Below are 26,293 nucleotides of genomic sequence, written 5' to 3' on the forward strand. Positions count from 1 at the left end.
TTTTTATTCATAAAATCGAAAAGCAAAAATAAGAATGACCATTTCTTGAGAAATGAAAAACATCGAGAAACCGGAATGCTGACTGTGCTGTCCATCAATGAAAATTACGCATATATAACGCGTTAAAAGCGTCATAAAAAAATGTCACGTGGTTTTACACAAGTATAATTTAACATTCACACAACGCTAAATGATCTAATAAGATAAAAAAAGTCTGATTACATCCACAAATCTACGTCAATGCCCGTCGCGGCGAAAGTAGGCAAGCAAACTCTTACAGACACTTTCATTCGGAATTCGCTTCCGTAACTATAACTTGAACTCCTTAGCTTGGACACGCGAGAGTTCATCCGAACTTGAAACCAAGTATAGAAACGCCAATCATCGAGATAGAGAAGAACAAGAAAGCAGCCGCTTCCCTCTTTACGTGAATGTTTAACAATTATTATACAAACTGTACGTGACTCAAAAATTATATTTATCAAACCACGACACATACAATACAATAATAGATACATATTTTTATTTCGTAGGTTTTCTAAAAAATATTATTTACCTAGTGAATAAAAATTTTTTAATCAATTTTGCAATACGCAGCCAAATAAATAAAATTGTATTTTCTTAAAAGAAAGAATAATTTGTGGGTAGACATTGAATACAACTGAAATTATGAGTTGTTTTATTTGGATAAGACCCCACCACACCGCAAAACAGAGGTTAACTTATGTGCGGTTATGAATTTATACGGGAACACATGACAGTACCGTAGCGTTCATAAAAATGTTTTCTGAGTAAATATTTACTAACATTTGGTATAAAATAAATAAAATTATTCTGACTGCCACGATATAAATCAGCAATACTTTGGAGATCTTTCAATGCGTCTAGCATTTTATTATGAGGACTTTTTCGAACGCTTTTTCGAAATTATTAAAGCTAAAAACTACTACTGTTCTAAAAATTCTAGATCAACTTACTAGAGCCCATTTCAAAAAAAGTAGTAACCCGTAATCCATCGTCAATATGTCGTTGTTTAGTTTATTCAACACTTTCATTGCAGTAGCACGTAATCGATCGTCAGCACGTCGCTGTTCAGCTAAAATTTCAACTTAAAAATAGCAATATTTTATTTTTTATAGTATATATATTTATATTGTAACTGATTAGACTGGTGCCAATGCTATGATTTTTTAAGTATAATAAAATTTTGACCGACAGAAAAAATTGCACTAATTTAGCTTTTATCATGATTCAATCCCTGTAGATTGATTATTAATAATACTTTACTTAATCGGATATCATTAATATAACAGTCCAGTTCGTCCAAAATTAGAATTCAATTATACAAAAAAGCGGATTACACAAAACGGTTGCTCAAAGGGAACCGACACCACGACCGACGGTTCGAACAATGATACGTTCATTACATACACATTTGTATTACACACAAAAGGCTCGCAGAATTAGCATTTCCAAAAATATAAATTCAATATCAGCGGCGCGCTTGGACTTCAAAGATGAGATATATTTTATTAAACTTCCAATGTCGGGTCCGCTTTCAAAAGGTTCCCTAAATTATTTAGCGTCGTTTGACGTTAAGTTTCTCGTTCGGGTAAGAAAAATACAATACGATATAATACACAGTAGTATCCCCCGGGCGGAAAACTTTAAAAGGTCACAATTTAAACAAGCGCCGCAATCCTTTTTGCGGGAGAAAATTTCTCAGTGGGTAACGCGGTGTCCCTAAATTGTTAAATAATAATATTAAATCAGTATTCTGTAATGGAAGTGAGTGTGTGTGTGTGTTTGTTTAACAATGTATTCGCCATAATATAAATAGCACATACGAAAGATTGCGTCCTTGCGGCATACCTTCTTTGACGTTTTTGATCGTGCACAAATACTTGTGAATAATTAAACGCCCAAGGGATTAACAGTACAATGAAACGAATGAAACGATATCACACTTCGTCTGTTATTGTAAGAACACCAAACCTATACCAATACGCTATAAGATTTTTTACAAATGGTCTTCATTATTAAACGCAAGAAAAACGTTGGATATTTTTATAATAAAATCGCTACAAAAGTGCCTTGTTTTTTTACAAAAAAATTTTTGTTGTAACACGGCAAGCCAATGATGTGTTAATAGCTCTGCTTGGTGTCAGTTAGACTAAGCTCTCGTATGTACCAAATCGGAAGCGAAGTGATAAATTGAAGATACGTCGGAAATTAAGTGACGAATGTTATGGAACAAAAAAGCTTGACAAGAAGTGAGTTCCGGCACCTTTTTGTTTAAAAAAAAGCTCTAGAAAAATTAAATTTAATAGATTGATTATGTAATATATTTGAGTGTATCACAAAATATGAATATTTATTTCTAGGAAATGTATACCGAACATATAACTTATATTTTTAGTTTAACTTATTTCTAAGAATAACACATTTTTTTTAATTTAAAATTACCAACAAATAATGTCTGGCGATAAAATAGGCTAATGATTATATAAATTGTTTGTGCGGCCAATTGACGCGGCGGTAAATGCTAGCGATTAATTGCTGGAGGTGAATCTTCCTGACATCGTCGTACAGAATGCGAATCGGTAATAAATTGTTGGAGTGACACGCGCTCCGCTTAACGACGCAGAGCATCCTCACCGCCTTTTCGAAAACTTTAGCAACGTACATACAACTCTATCGGTAGTCGAACGTCACTTCTAAGTCGTCGACGTAAGTACACCCATACCTCGTTATACGGCCTTTCGCTATAACGGCCCTCTTCAATTAAGGCACGTTTTCGATTTACGGCCTAAAATGTTTCGCTATAACGGCAAAAAAACTTTTTTTCGATGTCGATTTTAAAAAAAATTTAAAAATAGATTTAATTTGCATATTTTTAAAATGAAAGGTGAAGCAGAGGTGGTCATAAACCTGAACAAGTGCTTAACGTAGACGAAACAGGGCTTTATTGGAAGCGAATGCCTGATTGCACGTACATTTCAAAAACCGAAAAATCTGCGCCTGGTTATAAGGTGTCTAAAGAACGATTAACTTTGCTACTTGGTGCAAATGCCGCGAGTGATTTTAATCTAAAACCACTTTTAATATATTTGTCCGAAAATCCAAGGCCTCTTAAAGGACTAAATAAAAATCAATTACCCGTCATATGGAGATCCAACAAGAAAGCTTGGATGACTAGCTACTTTAGAGGATTGGTTCAAAAATCACTTTTGCACATAAGTGAAAAAATATTTGCGAGACAATAACTTAAGCAACAAGGCTTTGCTAATTTTGGATAATGCACCAGGGCATCCTACTAATTTATCCGAACTATCTGAAGATGTCATGATTGAGTACCTTCCGAAAAATACAACAGCTCTGATCCAACCAATGGATCAGGGTGCAATAGCCACTTTTAAGGCATATTACCTACGCCGAACTTTCCGACAACTTATAAGGGAAACCGATGGTAAATCTTCAATTAAAACATTTTGAAAAAACTATAACCTCAAGGATGCTGTTGACAGCATCAGTGAATCATGGAAGGAATTAAAATTAACAACAATGAACCATGTTTGGAAAAAAATATGGCCAGAATGTGTAAAAAGTACTGATGCAGAAGTAAATTGCCTTCCTGAAATTAGGCAAAACATTTTGGATCTAGCACATGATCTCGACTGTGAAGGTTTGAACGAACGTGATGTGCTTGATATCTACTTGAAGCTGATAGGGAGCCCCTTTCATATAAGGAACTCATTCAGTTGCAAGCAGAACCGGCATTTGATGAAGAGGCAGAGCATGTTGTATCCAAACAGCTAACATCAAAAAAATTGTCAAAAGCTTTTTTCCTATTTCGAACAAGGAATAAACATCTTCCTTGAAAACGATCCTGACGTCGAACGTAGCGCTAAAGTTTCTCGAGGAATTAACTCAGCCATTAGCTGTTATTAATCACTGAAGAACGAAAGAGACAAAAAGGCAAGACAAACAACGTTGGACAATTTTTTTAAGCCAGGCCCATCCTTACCAGCGAAAAATTAGAACGACAGTGATCTGCAGGTTACCATTTCTTCATCGTCTTCAGATTAAAGCCATTTTAAAAAAAAAATTGTATGTATTCATACACATATTTTATGTAACATGAAGTTGTTTCATTTTTGTTTATGGATTATTGTTGGTTTTTGGAGTCTGTTATTATTTTATGTACAAATGTATGTACTTGTTATGTATGTATTTTTGATTTAAATGAAATAAAAAGATAAAATGCATTTTAAATGATAAACCATGTTACATATTTTACAAATTTGGAACCGATCCCATTGAATTTATATGAATTTGTATTAGAATAATTGATTCGTTATACGGCTTTTCGCTTTGCGGCCAAGTTTCGTGGAATGTATCTAGGCCGTAAAGCGAGGTATGGGTGTATTTAACTACGCCTAAACTGTAAGAGAATTCCGCCGGGCCAGAAAATCTGGATTATGTTACAACGTGACTTCTAAAACACTTCAGGCATCAGCATAAAATACATATTTCGAGTTATTAATTGAAGCATGTGTCGTTGATCAAGAGAATATATAGCAGAGTACCTATATTAGATTCATGTGGTACTCCAGAACGAGCGAAATACTCTTTAGAGCGACGATTATCATAGCTTACACACACAGACGATAAAACATTATGAAAGCGTTTAAGGTACATTATGACACGATACACGCGTGCAGTTCAATAATTAACCTAACTGACTAACTAATTTTATATATAAAAAAACTTTAATTTCGAACGCACGTATCGCGTGCTATCGCACCGTAAGCTTTTTAAAAAAACCTTACCCAGTTTTCCTCTAAACTAGCGAAAAATTAAGCTGACTATCGCTCCTTCGATCGCTTGAAGGCGTATACCCCTAAGGGAAAAATACATTCTCTTCCCGGAATTTAAGGAATTCCTACAATTTATTTACGCAGGTACGTCGCACGCGAACGAAAAGAGTAACACGTAATAAATCTGACTTCGGTTCGATTGTGTAACGTTAAATATACATAAACACAATCCGAGTCACGGTATTGTTCCATTTACATCAAATTAATACGATTCGATCTAAATCTAATCAAGAGTTGTATTTCGTTAAGCGCCTTAAGGTCGATAACGCGAATCGAACGACTTTCGTCGTATTACAAATTAAGCGCTGAATGATTAATGCGGAAGTAACAGTCCGGGCTCACAGATTCTCAAAACTGTTAAATTGAGAGTTATCTTTAAAAACTATCTATCGGGTCGAATTACGTTGCGTTAGAATAATGAAGTAATTCGTGGTCTTTCGGCGGATTAGTGGAATTACCTCAGGATTTACTTTGAACGTTCGCAGGAAAACCTACGTAAGATACGATAGTAAACCTCAAGTATTTATTATATACTATGAACGCTATGTAAGCATAATGGTCGGCTTTGTGCGGACTAACAAAACTGACAACTCTTTTTGACATACGAGTATCCGCTGTAATCGCACAGATTTGCGGGAAGATTATCCACCCCGAAAGAGAAAACTGACTGAGAAATAATACAACCTGAAAATATGAATATATCCTGAATAAAAAATAGTATTTGTACAATATTTTCTTATATGACACATTAATGAACTAAATATATATCAACAATAATACAAAATTCCAGTACTTTAAAATATTCAATTTATATACTCTATATATTTTAATTACCTTTTAAGTCATTTGCTTAGACAAAATCTTATTAAACATTTATTTATTTTAATGGTAACTTAGAATAATTTGTATTAAAATATCAAAGGAATATATCAAAGTTAATCTAAGTTGTTTTGAGCTTAAGGTATACTAATTTACATAATTACACTAAATTTATCCCAAGTACATAATCTTAAATGCGGTTTTAGAGTAATATATTAGAGGTATTATGTTTAACTAATTCTTTAAGGATTTATTATCATTATGCTATATACGTATTGGAATAACCTGTCGGATAATGTTGCTCAAATATTTTCATGAGGACCATTTTTAACAGTCGGTTGATCTGTGCTTGATTAGTATTCGCTATGGTTTTTTTGTATTATATTGTATAAGCATCTCAAAATATGCGACTAAAAACTTTAATCCAAATTTCAAGCTGCATCATATTTAAAAGTGCGCAAAATATTTTCATTATAGTCAAATCTCTTATTTGTCATTCATCATATCCATCTCATAGTACTACATATTTTGGAAAAAATAATATTTATTTTTTTGCGAACTACTATTTTGTACGTTCATAAATGAGATATAAAAATGTTGATTAGTAATAAAAGTTGAAATAAAATAAAATACAGCTTCAACTATTAAAAAAAAAACACTTCATCAAATTGTTTTTTTTTAAATAAACAATTTAGTCACTGCTAAAAAATGTCTATATTGTATTCCAAACAGAGACGTCGAGACAATGATTCGACCCTTGAAGCAGCTCTTAACAAAAAAGGGTCGTATTGTCTATATGTAAGGGTATAATTAATTTTGAGACAGACACGGTTAGATAATAACAGCAGTTTTTTACGTTTGGCTGGACAGCTTAATCAAAGAAATAAAAAAAAAATACTCTACAAATCGAATGATAAAGTTAAGGATTAAGATTGATAATAATTCAGTATTCAACCTATTTTACAGACTTTGCGCCATTAGATGACTCGCTAAATAAAATTATTTTATTTAAAAGTAATGATTTTCCGTTAAACTTGATATAAAAATAATTGTAATATAATACTTGATTTCTCCATATGAAATATATATGTATCTCACACAATTTTCAAGATGCAAAATTCTCAGACTATTTTTCTAATTCGCAAAATTTAGATATTAGGTTGGTAGTGAGAGCGGTATATCGAAAAGGAACAAAAACCCATATTTAATCCGAAAGTATCGTTTCACAATGTAAGTTTTATGACACATTTCGTTTCGGCATCCTCAAACATTTGCCGTTTAACAAAAAAAAGTATTTGCAAAAATACACACGGCATACTCGGGGGACGGTCGTACACACAAAAAACCGACATTTAAGTATATTGTTATTATTTATCGTCATTAATTTATGATCTTGCTCGCTATCCATCGGTTGATGGTTAGCACCAGTGGTGTAGGGCGTCGCCCTAGTACTTCTTTTTAAGCCAGAACACAGCCCTGGCACTTTAATTGCAATGGAATATACTTTCAAACTATATTAAAAAAATTATATTATATATTTTGTATACCAAATATCGTGATCGAGAATGCAAAAAATATACATATAGCATAAAAAAGCTGACTAACTCTCGTTTTGACATTTGGCGACTACAACCGATTAGAAACGAAATATGAGTTATTCGCTCGACGGTGTATTTTTTCTGGTATGGAAATAAAATTATGTATTTGTATAATTTATACATAGAGATCGTAAAAGGTCACCGGAAATTTCTTTCAAGCTCGAAGCAAAGCAATACAACATATCTTAAACAGGCATTATTCTCGCCACTTCTGAATTTAAACCACAAATGACGCAAATTTAATATTTAAATTAATTTTTCATGCAAAAAGCAAACCACTGAAAAAAATATTTTATTGACTGTGTTGCGTGAAAATCACGCGGCAAAAAATGAGCCGTCGATTAAGTGTTAAATCAATTAAATTTCAGCGTGAACTCTAATTATTTAAATATTTTTTTTAACTATTGTTACATATATTATATTTTATTAAAATAGCAAATTAAATTTTTTTCAAATTAACAAAAATGACACGTGATAAAATTGATGAAATTGTTTGGAAGCTCTTTCGGACTATTACCTATTTAGGTCTATGGAACACATATTAAGACGGGGGAAAATAATAGTGTGAGTGATGTAGAAAACCACCTATTTTTTAACCCCTTCAACGTTATGCTTCACTGTTGAAAGTGTGATCCGCAGTGACACGAACTTTTTGCCGCTAGCGGATATATTATTTTTTGGTGTGATATCTTCTAAGACATGGAGCTGCGCAAAGTGGTGATCTGCTGCAGTCTCTACACCAGTATTTAGATTATTAGACGTATCCGTCGTTTCCATTGAGTTCTGCTAAAATTTTCAACATGCGGATATATCCGTCATACCCACTTTGCAAGTACTTTTGTCATGACGAATATATACGACATATCCACTTAAGGGGTTAATTTAAATCTGGCAAGTTTCTACAGCGGATTGAAAAGTTGACAGAAAGATGAGATAATGTTATATAAAATAAGGGTAATTATATTTTGGAATAAATTGTGAATTTTTTTAATAATGAATATCTTTTCGGCACCCCTAATATTATATACACGTTCTGTTTTTTAATGTAATTTTTGGATCCTTCTGTTAGCTGGTTTTTGATTTATAAGAATAAAGAAAAACCGGTTTTTGAAACCTCCCTGAACCAACATCTAAAAAAGCAATAGGAGTATTGGTGATGGCCAAACCATAACATGAAATACAAATAATGCGTTAAATCAGTAATACCCAAAGATTCGTATGTGTCAGTGGTAACCGAATAATTTGTCACTGAGTTTTAATTAATGTGTATTTTCAACCCCTATCGCGGAAAACACTGCTGAGTCACACGCACATGACTCACGAGGCATCGCTCGGTAACCAGAGCTACCGATCAACACGCACACTTATCCGAGCTTCGAACCATTCGCGCGCGCTACCGGCCAAACAACACAGATGGCGCGCCACGCCGGCCGGCTACGTCACTACTACGGCGTAGCAACATTAACAACGAAAACAACAGCGAGTTCTAGAGTATTGTGAATTGATGGCGATACCTTTGAAGCAGGCGCAGCCCATAATATAGCCCATCATGGGCGGGGAGGGGCGCCCCGGCGGACGCTAGCGCGCCCCCGGGTCCCCCGCGCTCCCCGCCCCCGCCTGCGCCTCCGCCCCCCTGCATTTCCAGCCGAAGATGCTCATGTCGATCAGCATCGCGCGCAGCGACGACACCGACCGCCGGCGGCCGCCATAACCTCCAAACTGACTGACTGACTAACCTAACCTAGCCGCGAATCGATACTCGGTGCAGCAACAGTTCGGGCCGACGGCGGCTCGCGGTCGCGACCCATAGCGAGCGGCGGCCGAACAAAACTGCGAGCCACCCGGTGCGGCCCGGTGGCCCCACCCCCGCCGCCGCCGCCCCCAGGCGCCCCTCGTTCGCTTCCCGAAGTAACGTGCAAGGCCCGAAGCTGCGCTTTATTTACGACCCGCACAGGTGAGCCCCGAGCCTTCCGAAGGACTTCGCCTCGAGTGGGCTGCGAGTGGGAGAGAGCCTGCGGAAATCCTGCGCGAAAACGAGCCGAAACTATGGCAACATAACATCTTAAATAACTAATCGGCAAACGTCACATATAGGGCGTCCAAATACCCGGTTAAATTTTGACCACTGACACAGAGATATAAATTTAAATATTTGTTTTTCGTATTTTGTTTAAATAGTATTTAAATAAAAAAAGTGTTCATGTACATAAAATATATAATGGTAGAGATAATAAAGCAAAATTATTATACATTTATATTTTACTACGTACATTGCTTTATATACATTTAAACCCTTTTTTTTAATAAAAAAGGTGCCAGAACTTACTTCATGTCAAGCTTTTTACTAAAAAAAATATATTAAAATTTAATTTAGATTAAATTTAAAGCAGCTTTTCCTTTGGCACGAAGCGCATAAAAAATTAAACAAAATTTATTATATGTTTTTCTTTACTTTATACACACGAACAAATACAAATACACAAATTGTAAAACATCATATATTTGAATTAAAGAAGTTTTATCCAATTCTCGTGTTACAAATCTTCTCCAATCCTTTTTTAGGGTCGGTGTGTATGGACGAACAAAATCTGCGAAACCACAGACCAACGAATTTAGAAGGATCGAAAAGTGGCAAAGGTGCTCCGATAAGTAAGATGAACAAAAGTACCGAAACTGTATTGATCTTGAAGAAAGATCCTATTGCGGTAATAATTAGATTCATTTGCGAAAACCCGCCTTCACGTTCACATTCAGAGCATATATCAAACGCAATATTTTTTTCAGGATGTCTTTTCGAGAATGTATTCGCGAAATTCACGAATCATTTATTTTTCATTAATATTAGTTTGATTGGCATGCTCCTAAATTCCATCTCTCCAAATATCAACAGAACATCAATATCTTCAGGCCAATATTTTTAGTCAAGAATGCGAACCAAAAGTGCAAACCCATCATTTTTTCTAAAATTTACTATTTCAATGTGGAAAAAAATGCTTTCAAATCAACACAAGAATCATTTTTTAAAAAAAAATCTGGATTTTTTTAATGTCTTGTTTATTCGATTATATATCTCTTCAATTGCCCGTTGAAATGGCAATATTAGCTCAGAATTGATACTCTCAAACTGTTTAAACAAAAACCTTCGGTTGTCAATAATAATCGTGAGACAATTGTCATAACAGCTGTTGATTGTATTTTTGTACAGTATAAAAAAAACGTTTTGGATTATCGAAAGACAAAAATAGTTCTAAATCGTTTTGCATTCTGCGTAATTTTTAGATCACCAAAGCAAAAATAAGACCGCCGGCCGGTTCGAGTAATTAAAAATTGCACAAATATTGTTAGTCTAGCGATAAAGTATGCATATTTTTAAACATTTGACACGAACACCTTCGGAAAGGTTTCTTACCTAAGTGTCTTCTTTTATTACTTAAGCAAAAATTTGTAAACAATGTCACTCTCAAACCCCTACCTTCCAAGAATTATACATATTAGGCATGAACCAGCCATTACTTATGCAGCGTTATAAAAAGAGCAGTGTTTGTAAACCATGTTAAAATATTGGTACAAATTTAATTTTATATAATAAAAATGGTTTATAAAATTTCCCGAGAAATCAGGAATCTTGAAAAATGCGAATTCTCGATTAAACATTTTTCTAGAGAAGAAACCTTAGTAGTAATATATACATTTTAATAATTATTATTATTTATATAAATGGTAGTATTTTCCAGTGAAGTTATATTTTCACTAGTAAAGTCCAAATACATTTTCATCAGTAGATATATATATATATATATATATATATATATATATATATATATATATATATATATATATATATATATATATATATATATATTTCTACTAGCAAAAATATAATTTAACTGATAAGCGCTACTGAAGTTATATGTTGTTCCAAAATATCACTGAAACTCAATTTGCCATGTGTGAAACGTAAATTTGGTGTTCAAACCCAAACCTAACCTATAGGAATTAACCAAACCCAACTTGAGCTAATGAAACTTCTAATAACTAATTACAATTTTAAAATTTTCATTAAATCTGAAACACAAACTTAGCCAACTCAACTCTCAGGGAGAAATAAGCAAGTACTGACAGACTGCACTTCGACATTACACTATGTTTTAAAAATATAATAGCTATCCTTATGCGACTTCTGATATGAGATCAAAGTATATTTAAACCGAATTTTGATCAATAGGAGGGCGCAAAAACAATTATCACTTCTCAGAAGTAAAAAATTCACGTCAAAAGCAATAAAATCGTGTTGGTGCCGCCGCAGTGGAAACGCTCGGTAACGAGCAAAATTTGGTTTAGATATGCAATTAATATTATTACAGTAAATATATTTAATATATGTGATTAATATTATTATTGTATAATATATATATATATATATATATATATATATATATATATATATATATATATATATATATATATATATATATATATATATATATATATATATATATTTGTATTAAAAAAATATTTTCACTGATTTCAATTAAAACAGTTTGGGTCAATGTATGCACGTATGCAGTGGGAACGAGCGTTCCCACTGCAACGGCGATGGACTAATTCTGGAGATGCGTGTTGTCTGTCAATAGCAAAGGAGTTCTGCCGAAACGGAACAATTTAGGTGAGCTGAATTGCAATTAAAAAAATATTCGTTTGTAATTAAAAAAAGAGTTTTTATTACTGCCTAAATCAATAAAACAATGAAAAAGACGAATTAAAACACTGTGATTGTAAGATTTTTAGTGCAGCTGATGGTCACTTTCGAGCCACATGGTTTCGAGTTGCGAGACAATCTGAACACTACAATCAATAGACGTTATATACATTATTGTACGAACTAAATAATAACTGTAATAACATAAAAATAATATTATTAGATCGCTAATGTGACAGATAGTTTTTAATAAAATAAATTATTTCAGTTAGAAAATTAGCATACAAATATGAAATATGACAAATATGAACTCATAAAATAGGTCGTATAAAAAGCAATATCAATTATTTATTAATGAAATTCTTGCTATTGTACCAGGTATATAAATTGGTACTTTTATTATGGCACGCGTTGAATTATTAGAATCATTTCCATTTAAAAAAATTAAGTATGAGTTCAAATTATTTTTATGATTATTAAAAACGATTAGAAATATACACTTATAATTGCATCAGATCTTCCAAATTCGCTCAGAATTTAGTATATGTTTTTAAAAATTAATTGTTATTTGTAGCTTTGTAAATTATAGATATAATTGATATATTATCATATGTATAACTACCGTAAACTATTGTGCTCATTAAACTTGAGCTTGTTTTTCGTTAAATCTATTTTTTGTATTATTTGAAGCTGTTTGAAAAAAATGTTACAGATAAAAAATTTAATTTAGCTTTGAATGCTTGGATTAAATTGAACATGACACTCACTCTTGTAACACCTTTCAATCTAATATTTAATTAACACTAGTAATTTACATTTTTCTCTATATGAAACGATTGTACTTTTAAATTTAAAGAGAAATGGTTTATTTGTTCTCCATATTTTTTTTTAATAATAATAAACTAAAATATAAAATCTAGATTATTTATTAATATATGGAAGCTAATATTTTAATTCTAAGAAGCACAAAGTCGCAGAGATGCTGGGATTATGTCTGCTGAAGTAAATATTAACTTTTAATGAAAAAGTCAAATATTATAAATTCTCCATTATAAATAGAAATATTTAAAGAGCTTAATATAGATTGAAGAACATAAATAAGTCTCATCAAGTTTTATAAACAAAAATACTTAACGTCGGTTATTGCATTATTGTTTCGAAAGAGAAACAGAACCCTAAAACCAAAATATTTTGGTATTTGTCAACATATTTTTTAATACGTATACTATTCCTTTACTGGTGTGAAATATAAGCGCAATTGTTTTAAGACTTATTCCTTTTTTGTCAATCCATTTTATGCAAAGGAATAAATTATTACACAAGATGGCAATAACCTTGTCTCTAAGTTCATCAACCATTTCCGTTGGAACCTGATCGCTACTTGGAGATTTGTCCATCTTTAGTTTATTAATAGCTTTATAATACTCTGCAGGTAAGATATTTGATTCAAAGCTGAATTCGTTTAGTGTTAAAGACTTTGGATAAGTCTGTTTAAAATAATTCTAAGCAATATCGAGATATATTATGGGACGTCCTGAGGTATCCTTAATTATCCACAATTTTTGTTAAGACTCGTTACTTGGTAATTAAAAAAAAAGTAACGATGAAAGTGGGGGAGCCAACTAGCGGTTCATGAGACACCCTCGTTGTTTTTATGTGTTTGAAAGTATGTGTGTGTGCAACTAACAAACTCTTTGCGAAGGCTTCATTAGGTTTCACTCAACTCTGACATATTTAACGAAAGAAGAGGTCGAAAGGGGTTACTGAAAAAAAAAACAAAGCGAGCGCAACGAGTGACCCTTGAAAGTGAATTTCCGTTCACTCGGTCAGTGTTTCATTTAAACGCGTTTCATTTTACTTGTGTTGCATTCAACAAAGTCGAAAGGTTGTTACACTACAAATTTATCCCGGCAAAAATAAAACGTGTTTAGGATCAGCAAACTAATTAGACAATTTATAATTAAATCAAATTTTGTTCAACGGCGTGTTGAAACATAAATTGTCTGTGTGTATTTTGCGAAATATAATTTATACTGTGTAAATTAACATTGAAACTTCTACTCATGTTGTTGTACGAAACTTTTGCGTATAAAGCTCCGTTCTGAACCAATGTTAGTTTTTATGGTTTACAATCGGTTTAAGTTTATAATGTTTACATTGGAAATTACGATAAGAAATCGATAAAAGTTTACGATAGTCAAACATGCAATTTTCTTCTCAACGCGCTTCGCTTTTAATAACAGTTACTCAGTAACTATTTCTCAAGTGAAAAATAAACAAGTCAGTTTAATGTTAAATATAAAAATTAATATGATCAGAACGATAGACCTAGAACTATATGGACCCTAGTGATTAATATATAATTTTAATTTCAATCGATCATCATAGATTAGGTTAAGATATTCTCGCGGATAAATAATTAAAAATAAAATCGAGCTATGCCGTGTATAGTGTTACTAAGCTGTAACAGTATTCTAATTAATCAAATAAAAATCACTAATTTTATTCTGATATTTCACTACTTGTTGATCGTGTTTATCCTATTATAGCGTATTGTGCTAACGCCTGACATATTATATCGAAAGATTTAAAATAAATAAATCGTAAAAAACTCGATCCATTTGGATTAAATATTATTATTCGTTTTCATTAAATAATATTATTTATTATGTCAGGATAATAATATTATTTATTATAACCAAGGCCAGTTTAAGTGTATGTCATTTATTAATTAATAAAGAAAGCCATTTACCGATGGTCAATTATTAAATCTGGAAAATAGATTTATTTCAATCTAACAGCTGCTTAAAAGAGTTGAGCACATTGTGAGTAACATCAATAGCCAATTTAATAGCAAAGCAATGTTTTTATTTATCAAATTATAACAAGTGCACTTTGCTAAATAAAGGGTAAGGTCAAAATAATAGCATTAAGTATGCATTTTATATGCTTCCGCATCAGTTAATAAGTAAGTAAGTTACTTGTTGCAAGCACATTGTTTATTTGAGAAGTCAATGCTATGTTTGAAGTAACCGCATAGAATAACCACCGACGAAAATATTTTTAATGTTGTTAAAAAACGTAAATAAACTACGTTTTGAAGTGAAATAAAATAAAACGTGTAACATTTGAGAAAACGTGAAAAATTGCTCCAGTGAATAGTCGTTACGTCGAGAATACAATGAATAATTTCCCAATGCTCTCAATAAAAAAAACCATTAGGATACAAATATGGGTACGACATGTACTCTTTCTTGTAAAGATATACATATGATAATCTTTTCTAACAAGAAATACGGGCAAAAAGATTTGGAAAATGTAGAAAAGTGATACTTCGCGATGCTAATATGTAGTCGACTGCCGATCGACTACTTCCGCAGCGATTCCAGATATTTTCATGAACATAATATGCCAAAACACTGCCATACTTCTTCACTTCATTCGAAACACTTCGTTTCCGACTTGAAACATATTCAGTCTAAATTACCTTATAATCAGAGCTTACGCCGAAACGACCTAAACGAAACTCAGAAGCTCATAAAAGCGGTCGCTTTTACTTCGACTGTCGATCTAAATGTTGAAGGGTTAAACATGTGTTTTTAAGTGTGCATGGCTATATTTTTTATACAATATTTCGGTGTATTATTTTGAGTAATGTATATATTAAACTTACACAGAAACATATCAAAAATGCTCGAATTATATATGTTTTCAAGATGCGATAAACAAAGTTTTAATGGGCCATTTCTTTTAATCGATTATTTTTCATTATTAAAAAAATAGTTTTGCTGACTAAGACTAGACACGACTTCCTACCTAGGCTGTCGCGAGTGACATCCGAAAACTATTCTCCAGAATTACTAAGTGAGGGTAAAAGATATCATAGAATTGATCTGTCTTGTTGTAAATATAATAACAGATTTTATTAAGGAAGCTTTACTCTTATCAGTACTAGAGATTTCTATCTCCCCTGTCCCCTCATAAACATCTCATTGACACTGTTGCTCCTTCATCTGAAAATCGAAGCAAGTAGACGACCTTGGCTGCTTATTACGCCAAAATGAAAATAAAACGAGCTCTTCGCACGCGTGAAATGCGCAGGGACAGCAATGAGGGTGGAATGGGATAGGGAGGGAACTGAACCGAAGCGGAAAGTGCGTCGCCGCACACAAATCCCGATAGTGGGCACAAAAAAAACATTAAGCTAATCGGGAATTGTAGGCACAAATCGATGCGGCGGAGACGTTTAACGTTTTAAATTTAAAAAAATAACATGGGATGGTTGTGCGTGATATTGATTGCGCATTTGATAATGTGAGAGTGCAAAATATGCTGAACGATTTTTGAAATTTAATAGAAAAATCTCGGCAGAGTGATTCGACGAACATTTTCACACGATGCGTTTCCACTAGTGTGAACGCTCTAGTCCAATTACACGTGCCACCGAATATTTTTCATTTTTGCTACATTTCCGGCTAGTCCTGGTGCGTAGCTTTGTGAATTGGCAGTGAGTGTACTCCTAAAACTAACATCGATAGTGTAAAACATTTATTTGTATACATTGTAACCGTTCCGAACCTCTATTTTTTTTTTTTTTTTTTTTGAGATTGATCCGCCCGGCGTTTTTTAAACATGCACCAAATATTGCAAACAAACGTACTTTTTGTCGGACGAAGCTGTAAAATGCGCGGATATTCATCGTAGGCTGTCAGCGCAGTACGATGACAGTACTTTGACTCAGCGAAACCTGTATACGAACGGATTGACATGATTAAAAACAACACAAGGACAGAGATCGAGGGAAACGTTTACCGCGGTTTGAGAACCGCGCGACAGAAGGCACACCGATTTGTAGATGGAAAAACACACATCGTCCATATATACATATATAACGCATGCAAAAAAACACGAGCCAAGAAGTAAGTGGTATGTGGCATGCAAATCTCGCTCGGATACGAGACAGATGTTTGACGGAGCAAAACTCGCGGAAAAACTAGGGAATCAAAGTACCTTTACGTACTTATGTAGATACATCGTTTCGTATATCTTGGGTATGTGCATGTAGATTCGTTGTTATTAAAGACTGGTCGTGAAACGGCGATAAAAGATAGTATTGCGTTTGCACTGAACAAACTTAATATAAGCTAATCCCTATCCATGCGTAAAATATATAGCATGGGTTAATATTGTGGATATAGCTCAGATTAGTATTTTAATATGCATTATGTAAAGTTGCTCGATTGCTATTTATACAAATAAACTTAATGACTAAAAGATTCGCGATAATATTCAGCGTTGATCCCGCTGCTTCTAAGAGATCGCTCTGCTGCGGCGTCAAATATACTACAGCGTTCGCCCACTGGCTATTTATTATTAATCAACGTATTATAACGTATCTGTCAAAACCAAAAGCAAAAATATTTTTAAACAAAATGTCAAAAGACAAAGAATCAAAGGGCCGCATTACTTATACATAATGACAAACGGTCGCGAGACGGCGGAACGATGTGAATTATTTTATACAATTTTTTTACTTCTCGACTTTCCGCGTCGCTTTCATTTTTATCACGAACAGGGTTAAAAGAACACGCATTTTTTATTATTTATGTAATAGTGCGTCAACCTTTTAAATATAATATTTGATTTGAATATTAATATGAATAAAAAAATTATTAAAATGGATGATTTATTTAGAGGCGTTTTGATCTGTTCCGCAGTGTGAAATTGTTTCTAATGCCTGCACTACTCTCTGGAAGTTGTCCGAACCGAAATTACAACTGAAGTCGGCCGAGACCTACGACTTTGAGTAAGCGACCACACTGTCGCAAATTTCATATGCCGTCCGGACGGTGGGCGTGAATGATGTCCGCACGGCGGCTGCTGTCACGTACAGCCGACATATTTGCGCGCGATCGAAAAATGTGCCAAATAATCGCAATTTGTAAATTGTCGAATTATTAAAATTACGCTACTGATAATTATAAAAGTGGGTGTGGATACTCACCAATACAATATCAATGAAAACTTTTCAGTCGTAAATATTCAATTTACGCAAAATCTTTGTCGGCTTTTGCAAAATGCCATAAGGCATAAAAATTATACTTCAGAATACGACCACATGTGTGACTATCCTAGAATTTGTCGCCATCGATTCTAAATAAAAACTCGTTATGGTGTGACATTTATATAAACCGATCTAGGAAGACACATAAGGATATTCGAAACGATTTTTTTAACAAAATCAAGTACCACTAATTATTTTTTAATTATTTAATTTTATATGAAAAAAATATATAATAACAATATCTGGTAAAAGAATATATTATCAAAAATATAATTAATCCCTTTTGGTTCCCTAAAATATTCAATGATGTCAGTAAGTCTGACTCGGAAATATGCCGACAATGTTCGAAAGCGCTCGAAGCTGGTCAAGTCGACTGAATTACCCGTTCTCGGTAACCTCTGACAACTTTCGAGAGATTTTAGAGTGGACAGAACCGAACTCGACCGAAATAACCCACTATATTCTCCGTCCTTGGCCAACCTTGGCTAACTTCCAGAGAGTGTAGTGCAGGCTTAACGATTAATCAAGGAACACTAAACTTGTATTGACTGCTGTCCAATCGATTAAAAGACCTGAGTTTAAATTTCATATGAATGCAATTTTATTTTTCAATTTCTATCGCGTCTGGGAGATTTGACTTACGGTAAAATATCCATAATTGACCAGCATGATAGACCAGTGATATAAATCAGTGACTAATACTTTTTTTAGTGAATATAATATAATTCCAATCAATTATAAAAGTATGTTTTTCTATATTTTCCTAATCTCACGGATGAATAATTTTAATAAAATCGAGTTAGATTGTGCTTAGTTATATCGATTCTAAACTGTAAAAATAGTTTATAATAAATAAAATACTAATCACCGATTTACAGATGTGTCTCACTACTTATTTAATAGTTGTTGATTGTGTTTACACAGTTGTAACGCTTTTTGTGTTTCAACGGAAGATTTACAATAAATAATAATTAATAAATCATCTTGAAATCTACACGATTTTTTTTACCATAAATTTTTAAACTCGACACTAAAAAATAAAATTCTTTCCAGCGTATAAAATAAAATCATTACACTGTAAGTCGCCTATTATCTACAATAGGTGAATAAATTCAAACTATAAACGTATTACGTATTTTGGTGGTAGATTAAGCTAGTTTCAAACATTAGCTTTATTACAAAGCCACTAGCGCCACATACATAAAATTCACACATTAACCACGCGATTCAGTTGTGAGGTAAATTAATCACATGACCACGGGCCATACGCCACATTGTGGCAAAAGAAGTAATGCTATTATGGAAATAGTGCTATTCAACGACAGCAATAAAAAGTACACGACAGCGTTAAGCTCAAGCTTGAACATTAAGGACAATTGAGAGAACGACGTCCTCGCTACAAATTTGAGCACCATTCCGGTTATATTATTGATATTGCTGCAAGGGTATTATGAGAATGTGCACATTAACCTTTTAAATAGGCAAATATAATATGTAATGGGGTCTAGTTTTATACATTGTCCACACAGCCCATTTTTTAAATATGTATTATGCGAGGCTTAATGGTTCAGCTTATTTATAATTATATATTTTTAAATTTAGATATTATAATGCAAACACCGTTTTTGGAATATTGTAGAAAATTTTTTTAATATTTCTATATACAAAAATTCCGAAAATATTAAGAGATATAGTTAGAACAATGTCGTTTAAACCCTTCCATTAGAGCTAAAAGACAAGCCCTTAATATGCGACCAAAATCCGTTAACTACAGCGGAAAATTTAGCCCAATCAGCGAAAGCTTTATCCCGGAACTCTTGTTAGCTTATCAGCGAGCCAACACATGTCCGCTCGGTAAATATTGCCATTATTTAACCTGAAAATTTTCCGTCGCTCTGGAAAATCGGGTCAAGGCAAACGTCAACCCTTAAGTGTTCATCGTTATATCCATATCGATTTTTCATTTGCGTCGCGCGCTTTCCACGCACACATTAGATTCACGTTTCCCCCCATGAGACATCTCCCCCTCGATCTCTTCATATCGAATTCTGTCCGAGAAGAGAAAAAATGTACATTAACGGACCACGCACTTTGCGTTCTCAAAGAGTCGTTTGTCCGAGGCACTCGGTGAAAATATGATGAGAAAAAACCTCTTCTCTTTGGCGAAACGACAGCATTCAATATGGAGTCGTTTATAGAGATACTTTCTGCGAAATACAGAGCGGACAAATGGCTGTAATGGACAGGTGACAAAATAACGAAAACAGAAGAGCGTATCTAACACGAAAAAAACAAGGGAAAAAATCCGAAATTCATTCAAATTTATGTAACGGTTACATCGCTGCGTTAAATCTTGAAAATATAGAAGAAAAACTCTATTAGCCATATGGGAGAGTGTGCATATATTTCACAATAAGTGTGTGCTAAAAAAAGCGTTATTTCACCAGTAGCAATATATGAAACGTTTATCATTTGAAAGTGCTGTATATTATTACAAATTATCACTGAATTGTTTTCTTTGACGTTTAATAATGCGAAGACGTCTATGCTATGTGATACCATTTATTTTGTAAGTAATGGGTCTGGAATTTATAAATTTAGAACAAGATATATAATAGAAACTTAGATCGTAGAATTGCGACATCGGCAGGAGGGGGTGGTGGGGGGTTAGATTAAAAATAATTTCTTAGATCACTGTTTAAAAATATTTATGACAAAAAAAAGGATGTCATTATATAGTATTTTAACCCTTTAAATGCCAGCGACTTTTTAGTGAGTCACTTATTATTTCTTTTCACGCGTCAGTGTCTTTTTCTAAAAATAAATATAAAATACTTGGTCTACTAATAAATGAAGTACAATAAGTAAATAATCCGTTTACTTGTTTTAAAAAAATAATTTGTTTAAAAATTTAAGTAGACTTAAATATATCAATATATTATAATTAAATTTTTGTATTGATTATTATATATAGTAGATACATATATAGTTATATCTGAGTTTCAATATTTTTTTTATTGCAATTATAATTATTTTAAATACAAAAGTACTCTCACTGAATTTTTTACTTTTTAAACATTGTATATGTATTTGTCCATTTGGTGCTTTTTAAATGTCAATTGAAATATTAAAAAGTAAACTAATCATCAGAATAATGCATATTTTCGATAAAAAAATTTTATTCATTTAGTGAATCCTTTTTATCTTATTAATTTTTATATTTAATTGTTAAATCCTTAAAATTGAAGCTAAAATGTTTAAACCTTAACCTAACATAAACGAATTCAGCATAGTCCTAGTTGGGTTTGGTTAATTCGTTTAGGTTAGGTTTGGGTTTGAACAGCAAATGGACGTTTCGCTGTCAAATTAAGTTTCATAAGCATTTTAAAACAACATAGTTTCATTAGCGCAGTTAAAATCATATTTTCGCTAGTAAAAATATATTCCTATCGGGTAAAATGTATTTGAATATAATTTATTATTTCTGAGAAATGAAAAAAGAATTATATAAATTTTGGACAAATGAAAAAATATAAGTAGAATACGGTGACAAGTTACTTGCCGAGCTCAAAATGTTCCGAACGTATGTACGTGTAACAATACAATTTCACTGATACTGTACCAGTGTAATTATAATTCAATTGTTTAATACATTTTAAATGGCATAGTTAATAAAATTATAATTATATTAGTAAAAATATAATTTCACTTAAAAATACACATTCACTGTAATATATATATATATATATATATATATATATATATATATATATATATATATATATATATAATAAAAAACAAGTGTTGTAAAACTATGAATTTACTCAAAAATTTCAGTCTAAATATAATATATAAGATTTCAAGTCTTTTGTAGCGTAAATCTTGTGTAAGGATATTTACTAATATAACTTAATTGATTCGGTTGTCTGACTATTTTCATAGGACAAATTTTAAGATCGTGCTAAAAAATACGAATATATGTCATACGAATTGAATACTTTAAAACTACAATACTCATGGGCGTATAAAAGTAGCTCGACGATAGTTATGTCGAACATGTTCATTTTCACGTGATTAATCACGTTATAGCGTGACTTGAATCGCGAGATCTGTGTACGAAACCAATTCGCAAGCACACTGTAACAACACAATCCGAAAAAAGAAAGGGTTGAAAACACTAAATATAACTCATCATAACCCCAGCGATCGATCGAACAAGGCTATATATAATAATAACATGTATAAAACCCCAGCGGAGTCTGATGCAAAAATTATTATATTATTTTTTAGTACAAATCTGACCGACATGCGACAGATCGCTTTAAACACATAAAAAAATATCATGGTGCACATCTAAAATAGATGAGCAGCAACATACAATTTTAAAGCTCCTCATAGCTACCGCTGAAAACATCCTCATGTTTGGCAAGCTCGCGCAAGAGGAGCGTTCTCAAGCGCTGACGTCCTGGCCGCGACGAGTAGAGGAATAAGGGACGCGATCGCGACTCACCGCTCCTTAGCAACTTCAAAAAGTGTTCCATTGAGTAGTGATACGCCAAGAATGCAATATATTGTATCACAACGCTCCTAGCAAACAGGCACTTAAATACAATATATGCATATTTGCGGTCGAAATAATAAAATTCTTTACTCGCACACGTCTTTTTCTCGGTCGGCGTCGATTTGCATAAAATTACGGTAGTCACGTAAATACATACGTAATACACTCGGGTTTGCGGGCGGTTGTGTATGGCTATCGACCGCTGGAGTGAAGGGTTGTTGCAGTCGGAGGGGTGGTATTGATCGTGCCAAGAAACCGGTAACCCCCATAAAGTGTCAATCGGAACATGCACCAGATGAGTCTAGCAGAGAACAAAGGATTTTGTCCAGCGACTCTGAGAATACGCAATCAGGATGCGGAAGACAATGGGTTGAAAGTTGGAAATTGAATGAAATGTCGCCATGCAAAGGTTAGCGCTGTCGTGACTCAAAAGGTTAAATACCTCTGCGAGTGCTTTTATGGCGTACTCGTATTCGCAAGATCGACGATGCGCTCAGATATGTTTGTAGTTGTACACATTTCATAATCCATCACTCTATGGTTTCTGATGTCTGAAAATGAATCCAGTCGAGTCGTACTTTTAACATGATGATATTAAAAGAGAGATAAAAGTTTTTATCGCAGTATTTCAATAAAAAAATCGTTGTATATATTTAAAGATTGACTAGACGAGATATGAACTGAAATGACCTGACCTAACATAACCTTGTAAAGAAATGACAGCTTGTCGGTCAATTGATGTATAAATCAATAGTTTAATTTGTTTAACTTGTGATGAAATTTTAGTAAATCAAAGGTTACGTTCAAATAAGTATTGTTCCCTTATTTATATATTACATAAAATTATTTACAAGAACTAATTAATAATAACATATAAAAAATATTATTATTCAATAATAATTGATGTTTTCATTACACTAAATTATTTTAAAAAAAAAATTAGCTGCTATTAATATGATTATGATTTGCAATTAAGCCATAGTAGATAGCCATCATACGAGTAAAATAATAGCACAGTAACTTTTGGCGCCAGGGGCGTGCCAAAGAGTGGTGGATTTTTTGTCTAATTAAAACAAAAGCTGCTGAATATCAAACATATATGAGGGACACTTCTTGTACACTATTTGGCACTCATTCGAGCACACTTTAACAGAGACCAGGCGGAATTTCAATCACAGATGTCAACTCTCAAACTTCGCCAATTCGAATCAGAATTCAGACTCGCGTCTGCATTTTATTGATTATTTCCAAACGCTACAACTGGTTTCATAAAAAAACATATTTACGACAGATTCATACACACATACATTTGGAATCAAATAATAAAGCTAAAATATCATATATTTATTATTCATATTTTAAATTAAATCTATCTTTATTCAGAATGTATATTTTTAATACATTTGTTATGCTGGCTACAAATATATAAGATTAATATTAAATATGTATGTAAGGCTTTCTATATATTTTTTATATGATAATAAGGTATGTACCTTATTATCATATTAATAATAGTCCTCGTAACAACGTCCACGGCGATAGACGGTACACACACTAATATAATTAATTATTCTTGTAGTTTTAATGGATTTTTAAACAAAGAACTACAATTTTTTGCAATGTATGCATGTTGTTTATTAAACTAATTATATATTAATGTTTAAAAACTTTGATTTAGATTGCCATTTTGTTATAATATGTTATATAATTTATTGGTCTTCGCACTCAAACCCCTTATATTAGTTATGTAGTATTACTATTAGTTGTTTGGTATAATTTATATTGATCTAAACGACTTTCTGAATTAAAATAATATAGCATATTGTAACTGTGCGTATTATATAAATATAATACAACACGAATAGTTGTTTGGGGTTTGAAAAAATGTCACTTCACTTGTACATACATTTTCACAAGGGTCGATAACCTCACTCAAATTGTAAAATATGTATCACACAACTTGGTGATTATTCAAGGTCTGAAAAATCGGCATAAGAAGTGGCATTATATTATACAATAGAAATATAAAATACCAAGTTGAGGTTTCAGTGGAAAATTATATACATATTTTTTAAATAACTCTTGATCTTCATCATATATATATATATATATGAATAAATCTTTAATAGTAAAATTAAAAATACGTATTTAAATATATTAGGTGGATTTATATTAAAAAATTATTTGATCAAAAACAGACTGAGATTAAAACAAGACGGTCGTAGTGAATAACCATTTTTTATTTATTTTTTGACTCAAATACTGAATATTTTCGCCCGTTTTTTAACTATTCGTTGTTAAAATATTTGTCTAACCATTCGTTTATATTTGTAATGGAATATTTTAATTTCTAAAATACAGTTGTGTATTATTTCTATTAAGTCTTTATATATTACAACACAAATGTGAAATTTATCTTTTTATATTTTTGTTATCAAAAAAAAAACCATGGCCTGAACAATTAATAACCGACAAACAGTTTAATAATAAAAAAAAACACTTTATAAGTGCAGAAATTTCAGAAATTACTCAAATTTTCGAGTACATTTTGTGCAGCTGTGGAATTTCCAAATTGCTGTTTTAATTTTTTAATATTTTTTTTAATTAATACGAATGTTTTATGTTTACTTTTATTGGTCTGGAGTATTTTATTATAATTATATTTTTAGAGCATAAATAATTGTAGTATAATTAAAGTAAAACTTAGAACTGATTTAAAGTTTATAAAATAAAATAAAATTTTCAGACACTATAACTTTATATATTTTAATATTTACCATTCGATATTCGAGTATTTAAAAATAAATATTATCTGAGGACTCTAGCTTTATAGTGGCAACAAAATATGAACATATCCTTTTTGTACGAGTTCGAACTGACGCAGGCCACGAAAAATATGCATTTGGATTTGAAGAAGGTGCTGTTAGTCAGGAACTGAGAGGTTAGTTCGAGAAATCACGTACAGGCGGCCCTCGACTTTCGCACAATCCGCTATTTGGCACATTTAAAAAAAACTTTTTAAATTTAATTTTTTTTTAAAAAAACGTTTTGATTGCGGTGAATCTTTTGCTTCAATCGGACGTTCGTATGATACAAACAGGTCTACGATATGTTCAATTTTGCAAAATAAAAATATAAAAAAAATAATATAGTTCAAAATTGTGGAAAATAAAGTTATATTTCCACAATCTTTAATGATATGTTTCCAAAAAAACACAGCAAAAAAAACATGGTGAAATGGAAAATCTTTGTCATCGTAGATCGATGACCAACATCAAAAATATGTCCCTCTGAGTATTTCAATTATTCAAGCAAAAGCTCTTAGTTTGCACAAAGATTGGAAGGATAGATTAAAAAAAGATTTTAACACGGTTTTTCAAGCAAGTAACGGTTGGTTTTACAATTTTAAAATGTGGTATTCTTTTCATAATATTAAACTTACTGGAGAATCGGCTGATGCGGATAAAGATGCTGCAAAAGAATTTATTTCCTAATTATCCAAAATTATTGAAGATGTAGAATATTCCTCTAGCGAAATATTTAATGTAGACGAGACAGGTTTATTTTGGAAAACTCTTTAGCAATGAAAAATATGAATGAAGCCTTCACGCACCTTGACAATTTTTTAAATATTATGGAAGATTGTGATCCCAATGGAGAACGCATATCCCA

The 26,293-nt window shown here is 32.4% G+C and overlaps 1 protein-coding gene across 12 annotated transcripts in view; it reads right to left on the reverse strand.

Annotated features, from left to right (window-relative positions):
• The window catches only part of LOC148235498 (phosphatase and actin regulator 2), a 309,559-nt gene that overhangs the window by 156,278 nt on the left and 126,988 nt on the right, over positions 1 to 26,293 (reverse strand). For 8 of the 12 annotated variants that reach the window (XM_088187111.1, XM_088187110.1, XM_088187114.1 and 5 more), the window contains exon 5: positions 16,657 to 16,743. The exons of 3 other annotated variants lie outside the window; for them this stretch is intronic. In XM_088187111.1, coding sequence (XP_088043237.1) covers positions 16,657 to 16,743 — 87 coding nt within the window. Of the gene's footprint in view, positions 1 to 8,811; positions 8,952 to 16,656; positions 16,744 to 26,293 lie in introns of those variants that run through there. One more of the 12 variants, XM_088187121.1, reaches the window with a different exon arrangement.

Source organism: Plectrocnemia conspersa, unplaced genomic scaffold (genome assembly GCF_051122295.1).
Source record: "Plectrocnemia conspersa isolate PC_06_02 unplaced genomic scaffold, ASM5112229v1 ptg000005l, whole genome shotgun sequence".
Lineage (NCBI taxonomy): Eukaryota > Metazoa > Arthropoda > Insecta > Trichoptera > Polycentropodidae > Plectrocnemia > Plectrocnemia conspersa.